This window comes from Pseudonaja textilis, chromosome Z (assembly GCF_049901715.1).
Source record: "Pseudonaja textilis isolate UNSWEBS1 chromosome Z, rPseTex1.2, whole genome shotgun sequence".
NCBI lineage: Eukaryota > Metazoa > Chordata > Lepidosauria > Squamata > Elapidae > Pseudonaja > Pseudonaja textilis.
In genome coordinates this window covers 131,956,689-131,969,959 of record NC_142008.1, presented here as the reverse complement: position 1 = coordinate 131,969,959, position 13,271 = coordinate 131,956,689, and the positions used below count along the sequence as shown (strand labels likewise).

The 13,271-nt window shown below is 36.0% G+C and overlaps 1 protein-coding gene across 1 annotated transcript; it reads left to right on the top strand.

Annotated features, from left to right (window-relative positions):
• Positions 1–354: 354 nt before the first annotated feature.
• Positions 355–11,681, top strand: SYNGR4 (synaptogyrin 4). The gene is made up of 5 exons (XM_087918479.1): positions 355–494; positions 1,800–1,957; positions 3,116–3,353; positions 5,413–5,549; positions 10,680–11,681. The coding sequence occupies exons 2-5, from the start codon at positions 1,862–1,864 to the stop codon at positions 10,896–10,898; spliced, it is 690 nt and encodes a 229-aa protein (XP_087774605.1). The 5' UTR covers positions 355–494; positions 1,800–1,861; the 3' UTR covers positions 10,899–11,681.
• The last annotated feature ends 1,590 nt before the right edge of the window (positions 11,682–13,271 follow it).

Here is a 13,271-nt window from a genome sequence, read left to right as displayed (position 1 = left end):
CATCTCTGTTCTGATTCAGTCTCTGCAAAATACCGCCAAGGCTCACTATGGAGCCATTCTGTATCATTCGTCTTTTACTCAGTGAGAACTAGTGAACACGTTTCGAGTTAAGAGAAGTTGGATTTGTTGCTCTGTACGATTTTCCCTTCCTGTCTCTATGGCCAAACCACGGGGCGTTTGCAACAATCAAAAGAATTCCACAGTATCGGAAAATTCCAATCTGTTCGGTTTTAGCATGATGCGCATGCGCCCAGCACATTATTCGCACTGGCGATATAAGACTGCAGTTCCTCCTCAGCCCACGCGGGGTTCTTTAGAATCCTCTCAGGCGTCCTTCTAACTCCCACCCCCAACAGTCATTTCCAACTGCCCTGGCAGCTCTCCCGACCATTCAGGCTTCGAGTTCTCTCAAGTGGTTTCCCCCTCCCCTCCATGGGCACGTGATGAGATCGAAAAGGCGGGAAAACCTTCATTTCCTTCACTTTCCCCAAGGGGTAAGTGAGGAGTGAGGATGTTTCCGAAATGTTCCTGGATGATCAGGAACATGTAAAGCGCTGAGTCCTTAATTTCTGAGTCGGCTTTAACGTGCAGTCCCTTACAAAGTTTCATTTGAGCTTCTTAGCTTTCTCCCATCTGCCATTTTCAGGATGTATTGGACGTCCATATTCATATGTAGATACGGTAGTAAAGTAGGGATTGAAGCCAACTTCTGGCTGAGGAAAGGAGACTGTTAAAAATAAGGGACACAGGTTGGGTTCTTTGTTACAATATTTTCTCCAAGACAGAATATATATAGCTGTAGTTAAATATTGAGGAACACAAAACAATGTAATCCACGAGGGACCAACTTATTTTAATATATTTAATTGCATTTTAAATGGATCTTTCTCAAGAAACCAGAGGCTATACGCCTTTCCTTTTCCCTCATTTTATTCTAACAGCAAGAAACTGCCTGGTTTAAAATTACCCAGTAAGTGGCTGAGCAGAGGTTTCAGTACAGATGCTCTGCTAACACTAGCCATTATTTTTCAGTAGTTCTCAAGTAGGAAAAGAAATCAAAGAAATGTGTTTAGAACTGAAATTACACATGGAATTTAATAGATCAATTTCTTATTTGCTATAGAGAAATAAATCTGTACAACAACCAAATAGGGAAGTTTATTCTTTTGAAGTGAATAATTCAACAAATTTGAATAGTAAAACTTTTTTGCATATTTTTTTTTCAGATAAAACTAATCAGATTTGCAATATTTACCATGAAATTAGATTCTGAGAACAAAATGAAAAGGCATACTGAATAGTTTTTGTGCTCCATCATGGGTGCTAAGTGATGCTAGTACTCATTTTTACTAAAATTTAAATATGAACTGGAAAATGATATTTAACTATACACTAAAATAATGCATGAATTCATCATAATTGAGGCTCCAGAGCATATCTTGGAGTGATGGTAATAAGTGTGTTACTGCCTAAATAGAATTATATTGTTAAATATCAGAAGTATGGCTATTACCGATTAAAAGCTGCTAGTTCTGTTTTGTGCAACTAGATAAATATTTCTTGAATAAAACTCATCTTAAAAGATAATGGAAAATTCTATACATTGCTTCTAAATATTTCATAATCACAGTTTTGAACTTTCATATGCCTGGAAGATAGATTAGACTTTTTGAGCTGTGCTAAGGCAAGAACAGAACTCTGAAAAAACTATATTCTTTTTTTTAAAACTTTCAGTGTTGGTAGATAGAATCTTAGCAATATTTGTATTATATTCTTAAAATCCAGATAATGTTTCTCAGCTTCAATTTACAGCAACCTTCCAGATTCAGTTTTGTTCTAATGACAAAAAGACAACTACAGGATGAGAAAAATGACTTCAATCTTGCGGGACCTTTCAGACCATGACATGGTGCACTTCTTCATACAACCTCAGATTGTTGCTAGAACACTAGCAGGGGTGAGAAAATAACAGTACTAACTAAATGGTGGCTTCTGCTATATTTGGGGTCACATATAATCTCTGGTGCAGTTTTAACTTCAGAATAGTGTTCTAACATAATTGGGGATTAAAAAGAGGCTATGACAACCTCTTATTATTAAGGATAGGTTGTATTGTATCAGCAATAGCCATAATATGTTGATTTTCAAATATAATCAGTCCTTTGCTTTATAAAAAAGTAGATAACCTGTGACCCATTGGGTCATTACAGAGCTATTTCCTGACTAAAACAAGAAACAGAATGGCCATGGGTGGGCAAAAAAGCAGTGAGAGTGGGAGAAATTTCTGACTTCCTGCCAGCTTTTTCATTGACTTCCCTTGTTGGAAGCTGACCTGCCTGCCTTCTAGTTTGGGTCCTCATTGACCAAATTCTATCTGAATAATAATCACATATGTCTAACTATACTATTTTCACTTAGTGTAATCATTTTGTATACAAATGTGACTACCTCACCTCACCCAGACTACAGTACTTGTAAAAATAAGATTTGTTATTTGGGTTTTTAACTAAGATCCAATTATTATGTTCAAAGCCACAAATGATTTGAATAAGATTAATGTCTGATGAAATCTTTTATAGGGAACATTTAAAGTGCAAAATGCCAACAAAATTCATATCAACTCTATGGAGATCTTCAAGACTTGGCCTTGGCATATATGCCAAAGGCATGTAAGGTACATACAGTCAGTCTATTCTCTGACATGAGTATGATTCAGCACTGGCTCAAGTCTCCAAATTTCCTAAGTTATCTACACAGCTTTTTCTTGAGCTGCTTGTCCTGATGAGATAATTATGTGCCCCCCTTTCCATACAAAATTCAGGTGAATAGCATCTTGGTGGACTACTTGGAAAATTATTTTCCACCATTGTTTTTCTTCCTTGTTTCAGCTGTGCTATAGACAGTATATATGGGCAGAGGTAAAACTCTAACCCTCATTTATGTTGGTTGTAGAAGAGGTGAATGATCAGGTTGATTTTTCTCTTTGCCTCAATGCAGATTCAAAAGAATGATACTTGGATCAGTTAGAAGTGTTGATTGCAAAATTGTATTTTATGGAACACAGATAGTATTCAAACATTTGTATTTAACATTTCCATTTTTTTCTCTTGCTCAGGTGTTCTCTCTGGTCATATTTGCCTCCTTGGTGACTGAAGGATATCAAAACTTGACAACCTCTTCCCAGCTACATTGTATTTTTAATGATAATGGGGCAGCCTGCTGCTATGGCATCACAGTCGGCGTACTTTCTTTTCTCCAGTGTTTCCTCTTTTTGGGCTGTGATGTCTATGATACTTGCATTACTAATCACAAGTTCAAGTATGCTATTCTTATATTGGATGTTACTTTCTCTAGTAAGTAATTTTTTGTTATTTGAAAATAATCATAGAGTTAAATTTCAATATTTAACAATAATTAGGAGATAGCTGATGCCTGAGAACCCCAATATTTTAAATATTTTACTTTATCAAAATTGTCCTCATATTTTCTCATTCCTATATTGTCCCCCTAGATAGCAAGACATAATCATGGTGCCTCCCAACCACCTCTCCCCATTGAAATCACAAGTTCTATCAAAATGAAAATGTCAGCCTTATATTTTACATACCAATTGCTGTTAGATTTGATCTACATTTGATTACACTGTTGCTGATCTTCCAAATGAATCTATCCAGTTAAAATTGTTTCAGAGGATCTTCTTTGGGTTCCTTTATTATTTGTATTGACAAAGAAAATGGGCACATTTCTAGGCTTTGTACTTTTGTACCTTGTTTCCAGGGAAGACAAGTTCTCTTCCATGGAGATCTTCTATTAAAATTTTTACTTCAGATCATCTGAGGCCCTCTTTAGTTATTTTATTGCTCTTTGTTGTCTTTATTGTTTTTAATATGTCTGATAATTTCCTATAAGTTTCTTTGAGAAGCTGAAGGCAAGATTCTGTTTTCTTAATGAGGAAACAATACAAATTCAACAATTGTGGATGGAAGAGATAGAAACTTTCTGTTCTATTCTGCCGGCTTTGCAGTTTTAGGTCACTTTATTTTTTTTATCTTGTTTGGTCTTTTAGCTGTTTCAAACTTCTTTTTTCCCCAAAAAATATATGACCTTAAGATACTTTATGTATTGATCTGACTAATGGTGTACACTTTCTTATTAATATTTACAAAAGATTAACTACATTATTTAGCTAATAAGACCTAGCTCTCTACAGAAGGCTCTAATGATGGGAAAAGTGGAAGGAAAGAGAAGAGGATGACCAGCAGCAAGCTACTTGGACTCAATCATTAGTGGGTGCACTGATAAAAGACTTGAAAGACCATGTTATGGACTGATCACTATGGATAATTTTTAAATTTGCTAAGAGTCAACAACAACTTGATCACTATACAGTTACTCATTGCTAAATGAATAGTTACTTAACACTTGAAGTTATGAAGGACTCAAAGCTACTTTTGATTCATCCTTGATTGCCAAACCCCCTCCTCGTGTCACACAATTACATTTCAGACACTTGGCAACCAGCTCAGATTTATGACTAGTTACAGCATTCCATAGTTACATTACTGCAATTTGCAATATTTTTGCAGTTTTCTAGCAGATATTAGATATGCTTGATTCACTTGATTGTGGGGTTTTTTTTAACCACCACTTGATTTGCTTAATAGCCATAGTGACTCGCTTAACAACCATCATAAAACCAGTTATAAAATTGAGTCAGATCCCATGGTAATCCGTAACTGCAAAAACTTATGACTAGATGGCTCAATTGTGGTCATAAGTTGAGGACTATCTGTAATCACTTTTTAACTATATTTGTCTACACTAAGGAGTTGTACTGGGGCTGGAAAGTGAAGAGAGCAGTGCACATTAAATCTATAACATGTAGTGACATTATTTTACTTTCGTTTATAGAAAACATTTGAAAAACACATTACAAATTCTGATTCTGATTCAGTTCCTTAATAGGATGAGTTTAGTCCATTTATATAATATCTTTATCAGTACAGCCAAACTTTCCATGAAATAAGTTCATATTTAAATAACCTAGTTCAGCTTCTATCAATCAAATCATTTAAATCTTATTTAAATAATCTTGGAATAATTTATTTCAAAATTATTTTAATATGTGCTGGCTTGAAACTGAAACAAAGTTATTGTTGGACAAGTCAAAAACAGAGTTAAAGAATCCTCAATTTTCTTACAGTGTCAACATAAAAAAAAATCTGATATTCAATCATTTTTAAGCACTGGTGGTCTAGAAGCATCCTTATATAGGGTATGGCAAAAGAATAAAAGAAATAATGAAAATACTATTTTTTCCAGATACAGCAGTGGGTTAAGGACTTAATTATATGTATACTAACATACAACGTATTTGTTTATATCATATTCTTAGTCATCTTCTTTCCTCAGTGACATGGACATGCCTGTGGTTTATTGGATTCTGTATCCTAGCCAATCAGTGGAACCGGTCAACTCACTCCTACCTGCTGGGAACTAGTGCTGCACGGGCTAGCATTGCCTTTGCCTTTCTTTCTGTTCCATGCTGGGTGAGTCAGTCAAGTACATCCATTATTATTTCAGAATGAGTCTGCCATGGAAGCAGAGTACATCCCTGCAGAGTGTCATTAGCTACAAAGGCAATTTCATCTTATTAAGGCCAAATGAACTGCCTTAAGGAAGCATATATCATTTACTTTACTCATTAAATCAGATGAGGATAATCCCATAATGTTTACTTTTCAATGAAATTAATTTTTTTTAATTGTAAAAGCAGTTTGGATCAGAATGTATAACATTTGTATTTGAATATTCTTAAATTTACTGCTACAATGAAGATATTTCAAAAGAATGTATCAGACTGAGCTAAATCAAACTAGCACTCCTATGTAACACTTAGATTTGAAGAGGTTGCCAAATAGACAATCATATTATAAACCTAATGATCTTATGATTCCTCAGATGCCACAGAACTTGAATTTTCTAGCAGCCTTCACTAGAATGGCTGATTACTAATAAAGATGGAAGATGGGAGTTGTAGTTAAGTAACATTTAGAACACCACAGATATTCCTGCACTACTCTCAGAATTTGTCAGAAGCTTATACAAAATAACTCATGTTTGTGTATTGAAAAAATGTACATCATTTTCTGTTTGCTTTCTGCTGTTTTTATGTCTTCCACTGCTTGTTGAATTTCTTTGTAATTTTGTGTACTATTGTACTCAGGGGTCCTTGGAGCTCTCTGAGCTTAGTTGTTTCATTGCCAAACTAGGGAACATTGTCAATTCTGATAATGAAAAAACCCAAGCTCAGAAAGCACCAAGGACCCCACAGTTCAACCCTGAGCTACAATATTATCTTTTTATTGGAATCATACCCAGGTCACCCATTTCCTGCAAAGATTGGTTCCATGGCATAAATAATTTTGTATTACCATGAAATGGACCTCTGATTCCTTTAGATTAGTAATTAAAGTTGATGGTTCATATTGAAAACATCAAACCAACCTACATTAAAAGCTAATTTTCGGGAATGTTAGTATTTTAAGTATAAAAATACAACAAAGAGGAAAATATGCCTACTCTGTTTCAAAACTTTGAAGTTAAAATCTAGATTATCTAATTTCTGGGAATGAGAAAACTAGCCCAGGAATGAATTCTGAAGCAGGTTTATTCCTTCATTTGTTATGGAACTGGGTGACTCACATTTCCCATCAAAAATATAGAATAAATCAGGAGGAGCCTTCATGTATAGGCAATAGCAGTACTCATTTATTTAAAACTTAACACAGAAGAAAGTCAAAGCAATTCAGAACTCAGGCTAGCCCATAAATGATGTTCTTTAACTCAGGAAGGCCGAACAGTTAACATACATTTTACATCCAGCAGAGGCCATATTGGTAACAACTTACTTGACCTCCTGCCAAGCTCAGAACATTTTAATTCCCACTGCTTACTCTGCCAGTTTACTAAGTACATTTTGCAAAAAGTGCACCTTTGACCAAAGTCTTAATTTAAAGACTGCAGAAAAATTGCAGATTTCTTATTAGTTTCCCCCACTTATGAAGAGAAATGACCACAATTAACAGGAAATTAATGAATTGAAACTGAACTTTGTAGAAGGGATATGGATCTTTCTTCTGCAAATTGTATTTTTCTGAGTGCTTTGTAATTTTATTACCAATTTAACCAGATGGACTGTTACGCTTTCATAGTTTCCTGGATTCCTTAGAGCCCTTTTAAAAGCTTGATGGCAATAAACTGTTTTTCAAGAGTTCAGTGTAGTGGTAGTTAGCAGGGTCAAGATTGTAAAAAAATATACTTCTGTCTAAAAAAAATACCCAAAAGAAGAAGACCCTGTATTGTAAGGTACTTCATGGAAGAGTACACAGAAATAAATAAGTACAGGAAAAATCCTACCATATATCACACTCAAAAAAGGGGAAGAATCAATACAAAACAGAATTAATACAAATTTAATTAATGGCTACTGATTTTTTCTTCTTCTGTTTAATTGTGTCTCATTTTGAGGGACTACTTGGACATGCCGCTGCAGGGTTTTTCTGTTGCATTTCCTTTTTCTAAAGCGGCTTGCCACTGCTCCCTTTTTAGGGCTGAGAGAAAGTGACTGGCCCAAGGACATGTAGTTGGCTTTGTGCCCAAGGCAGATTAGAAAGACTTCCAGTTTCTAGTTTGATGCCTTAACCCAGGAGTGTCAAACTCACATCGTTGTCATGTGACACATCAGGTCTCTCTCCCCCCACCCCCCTTTCATTAAACTGGGCATGGGCGTAGCCAGCGTGTGACTCATCTGGCCTGCCGGCTGGGAGTTCAACAGCCCTGCCTTAACCACTACACCAAACTGGCTCTTGATTTAATATTAATTGCCTGTAATATAAGATGCCCAATTTATTTTTTTTTAAATCTGTCATCTGCAATCTCTCAAACATACTGGATCACATTCTACTCCATCTTAGGAGAAGTAAAAAAAGAAGCAAAAACAAAAAAACTACCCCACCTCACTCTAGAATGAAGATGAGGAAAGGCTACTGAATAGATGTCTAGGGAGTGCAAGGAAAAAAAGGGGGGAAATAAAGCTGGAGATAAAGTGAGAGAAATGGGAAACTGGAGAAGAAAGGGAAGAGAAAGTTCAAGATTTAGGCATTACTAAAAGCAGGCAAACAGCCTCCCCTATTAATTTTTAGGAATATTAATTAATTAGGAATATTTCAAATAATCTATCACCCGTGCCTTTCGGTAGCAATAGTATGAGTTGTTGCAGCCCCTGCTCATTTGTTGAATAGCAATATGGAAAAACCCCTTCCTTTCTAATTTACTGATAATTATTTGGAGGAAAGTATAGTTTTATTGGATAAATGCAATTAATTTTTCTCAATACCTCTGCCTCAACTAAAAATTCCCTAAGCCTGTTAGTTGAATTTATGCATGAATAAGACCACTTTTCTTAGCAAGCCAACTTGGAGGCCCTAGAATTTAGCATTTTTCTGGGTAATCTAAATTTTCCTCCAAGACCTTACAATGTCATCCTCCCACCTTCTCCTGAATTCTTAAGCATTATCTTCCAGCCTTTTAAGACAAAGAATGATACAGTAATCTCCGCTCTATGTATCCTACACATGGATTATTAAAAACCTCTTTCCTTGATAACACATTGACAGGTCTACCATTCAGCACAATTAATATTTTTTTAAAAATAATGCATTGCCTACAGAATGTATGGATTTCTGACATATGGGATGGAAATTATTTTTTTCAAGATGCAGTTCTTGGGACAACACTAAACATGTAAATAGTTACTGCCACTTTAACATGGGAGATTTAACATGGGAAATCAAGTATTCGTAGATCCATATTTGGGTCTGGTGCTGCTTTTCTGTACATACTCCTTGTATGTCAGGCTGTTTAGATTGTGTGCCATTAGCCAGAAAGTAATCAAACCATTGCCCAAGGAAGTTAGATCATCACTCAGCTGATGCATATCTATAGCTTCCTTAAAGGGTAAACCTTTTCAGGAGCTTTTTTCATCAGATCCGAGTCAGTGAGATTCTTTTCTCCAAAGTTTGTTAATTTCAGGACAAGAATATCAATATAAATTTGTTGGAACTGAAAGTAGTGTACTAATACTACTGAACATTTAGTTCAGGGCAAACCCTCTTTTGACCCACACATCTGATCAAGTCCACTTAAATAGTAAGAGGAAACATATTCCCAGTTCCTAATGCACCGTCACTTTTGGTTGGATTGAGGAAAGGCCTATTTTGAATATCAGCAGAACATGTGCAAGATTTAAGAACCAGTCCTTAATGGTGCATGTTCTACCTATATGATCAAAGGGAAAGGAATATCCACCAATAGTGTTCATTTGGGAATTCAGTGATTACTCAAAGTAGTTGTTAATGTTTCTCTAGCAAATAACAAGGCTAATAGGTCTTATTTCTGTATCCGAAGCAAGGAAAATGAAATGTTTTATCACTCTTATGGCCTCAGGAATACATATTTTTCCTTAAGGACTCCAATTAGTTTTACTGCTCTGCAAGATACAGTTATAAAGAGCACTTGTAATTTTAGTGGTTTCAAATAATTAGTAGCCAAGGAAAATATGATCGCATATCTATGCATAACAGGACTTTGCTTCCTATTTATTACAAAGGGCCTTCTTGGGCTTTAGTTTTTCACTCAAAACCAGCATGACTATGACCATATACATGGCTCTTGAGAATATTAGCATATGGTCAGTGATACTATTTTGATATGTAGGAGACTTTATAAAGAGAGTATATGAATTAGAGACTTTATGATATAATGTAGGGGAAAAAGTTTGGGCTCAATCTGGACTAAAAGATGTTATTGCTTTTCTCAAAAGATTAGGCCCTCCAATCTAAAGAGATTGGTCGATGCTATTGCATATTTCCCCCTTCCCCCTCAGTAATCCTCTACTAGCCTAGCTGCCTAATCTTAAAGCTAATATTTTTGGAGAGATAAGTACCCCGCTACAAAATCCCAGTTGTTGATGGGAATTTGTCCTGGAATTTACACAGGATATTTGGTCAATATTTTGATACTATTTTAAATTCTATGGCTTTACTTTACTCACAATTTCTCTGAATATATACTGAAATGTACACTTTAGTTCAGGAAGCACACATATTTAAGAGGAGGAAATGATTGCCCATATTTGATAGTTATGGTATCTTAAAACCATATTTGGATATTTGTGGTTTGTAGATATTTATATTTGTAACATTATACAAATATTCTTCATTGCAACAAGTGGGAAGAATAGTTAATTTATAGATATTCTGTTCCTTGCAGAAAACATACATAGTACATTAGGACCAATACTTGGTTTCTCTATTTTCTCCTAAAAATTCTATTCCTGAAAAGTTTTCTCTTTTTCAATTAATCATTTGAAAATGATTAAACTTACTATATTTCACTTATATCTGTGAGAAACAATGTGGTTGTTGTAAAACAGCCGAGAGAATGTATTAGTTATGCTAAATACTTTATTACTCCATAACTTTTCTTTATGAAGTCTAGTATGTTATCGATTATTATACCATATTTTGTAATATCCTAAATTACCCAGGACTAGATCAAATTTCTAATCATAAGATAAGATTACAGGTACCTGACTTGCCACCGCTTCTCCTCCATAGGGATATCTAGCCTATCTGGCTGTGAAAAACCTGTGGGCTGAGCCACCTGTGCCTTATAAGCGGACGCTGGATGAAGGATCTGTTGCTCTGACCACCCTTTCTACATCCACCACCACTTCTCTTCCCAATAATATGGGGTTCCCTGAAAACATGGGTGCCGCTTCCTACCCATCCACGCCTGTACCCCATCGACTAACTTTAATGAATACTGATGACTAAGCAGTTATTTGTTCCTGTAGTAAATAAACATTTTACTAAAAAAACAAAACCCAAAATGTCTGAAGTTGGTTTTACTGAAGCGAAGCAAAAATAAAGATGGATGGACAAGGAATTTGTAAGCATGATATAACAAATGGTCATTGTATGTAATAATAATAATACACAAAAGCTTCATAAAGCCTGAATGTTCATCCATCCCTGTCTTTCTTGGAACGGCATACATACTGATTGTTTATCCCTTAAAGCCAAATTAAGGTTCTTGTATCGGGACTTGTGCCTTAAAATGCTAAAAGCCATCACGCAGGAGGGAAAAATAATTAATATGGAGATGCCAAGGTACTGTTATATTTTCAGGAATGGATATAGCACTGTGCAGGTATTATATGTTTCAAGACATAAAATCGAGCATGTGGGAAAAGACTAACATTTTCTATTCGCCATTCATTCTCTATAGACAATTAGTAAACAAGTAGAGGCTAATTGTGAGGCTGGTATGAAGAATTCTCTATATTATGCCTTTGTCCTACCAGACTGATTCAGATGCTTTATGGTGCTTATTTGGGTTATATGAATCCTACAGTATAAAATTGTGTACAAAAAAATTCAGTATAAACACAATTGTGGCTGTCTATGTGGATTCATCCCAGATGGTTAGATGTAACTGCCATAACCATTATGCAATTTTATAGTTCATATGATCACAAAAGAGTCTATTAGCTATTTTCAGGCAGTATCTGTGGGTAGCACAAAATACAAATTTTTGCAAGGAGTTCCATGAAAAATGTAAATAATAAAGTAAGCTACTCCATCTTAATTCATCTAATGGTACAGTATTGAGTTGTATTTTTAAGTATAATCAGTTTTCCACAAGAAGCAACTGTGGAATCATGGGTTACAAGTGTTCCCTTAGCAAACGATCAAAGTTATGCGCTAAGCTTCCCCAGCATTTGCGAACAACTCTTGAAAGTACAAATCTTGCAACAACATGTCAATTCACCCTTCCGAACAACCAGAGGGTCTGCAACATTCATTCTGAATATTGCCAGCCAAAATGGAGCTTCCAAGGGTCGGATTAGTCTCTCTGATGCTCCATTTGGGCCTCTAGAGGTCTTGCCCAGCATGTTGCAGGCCGAAATGGAGTGTCTGTGAGGCAGACGCTCCATTCAGGTCTCCCCATGCCTATTGCAGGCTGAAATGGAGCTTCGAAGGGCCTCTCTGAAGCTCCATTTTGGCTTGCAACAGGCTGGTGGAGACCTGTGGAGGCCCAAGCGGAGCGTCAGAGGGGTGATCCGCCCTTCAGTAGCTTCATTTCAGTTGGCAACATGCCAGATGAGGCCTCTGGAGGCCTGTATGGAACTGCAGAGGGGCACAGGCGGCTGAGAGGCTGGAGAGGAGACTGCTTGTTAGATCTTCAAAAGATAAGTGACATGGCGTGACAGGTTGGGTGTGGGGAAAGCAATTGTGGGGAGCATGAGGTATTTTAGTGGGGAGACGGGTGGTCAGACAAGTGGCCTATTCCATCACTAGGCCCCCTATGGTCTTTCCCATCGTGGAATACCTCACGTATACTTAATGAGCCTTGCATTCGATTAGCAAATGCATGGGCAAAAGGAGGGATCGATCCCATTCAAGATATGAGATTCACTTCCACGAATCCTCTGGTATCGAATAGAATGGGCAGCTCCATTACCTTTGTAATTCAAGGACTACCTGTAATTCACCATGACCAAAACCAGGTTGCTGCTGAATCATAATTATGTAAATAAGCTCTGATAATAAGCCCAGGCATTCATTTTCCAATAGCTAATCATAATTCAAAACAAATTGCAAATTTTGCTTTATAAATTTAAGAAAACCAGCTACAGAACCATAGTAGAGAATAACTTCAACAGATAGTAATTTAATATGGCTATTTAGAAATGGTTCCTTCCTATAAACACTGAATTTAATGAGATTTCTAAGTAATTGTATAAAATCACACGTGTGCAATCTCTCCTTCATAATTTTGAAAGCAAGAATTCTAGATTTTGCTTTTAAGTAAGCATACACATACTTTAAATCAAGGTGTAATGCAAACTGGAAGTCTAGATTGGCTGAAACATGAATTCAATTTTAGTTTCACTGATTGTTTAGATTCATAGCAGTAGTACAACAGAGATTGAAAGCATACAAATTTGTTATCAATTCAGAGATGTAGTATCAAGAAGCAGCAGTGATGTGGCATTTATAGAAAGCATGTTCTAATACAAGTATTTATAGGCCTAGGAGAATAAGTCACTGCTTTAAGAGAGATCAGAAAAAGCCCTATAAAGTCAATATGGGATAACGAAGACATGAATAGCACATATACTCTGAAGCACGAAGATTACAAAC

Bases quoted from the DNA above. Each gene is read 5' to 3' on its own strand.
- SYNGR4 (XM_087918479.1), top strand. From the start codon at position 1,862: ATGAGAAAAATGACTTCAATCTTGCGGGACCTTTCAGACCATGACATG. The intron at 3,354-5,412 runs GTAAGTAATTTT...TTCTTTCCTCAG, and splicing joins ATTGGATGTTACTTTCTCTA to TGACATGGACATGCCTGTGG. The intron at 5,550-10,679 runs GTGAGTCAGTCA...TCTCCTCCATAG, and splicing joins TTCTTTCTGTTCCATGCTGG to GGATATCTAGCCTATCTGGC.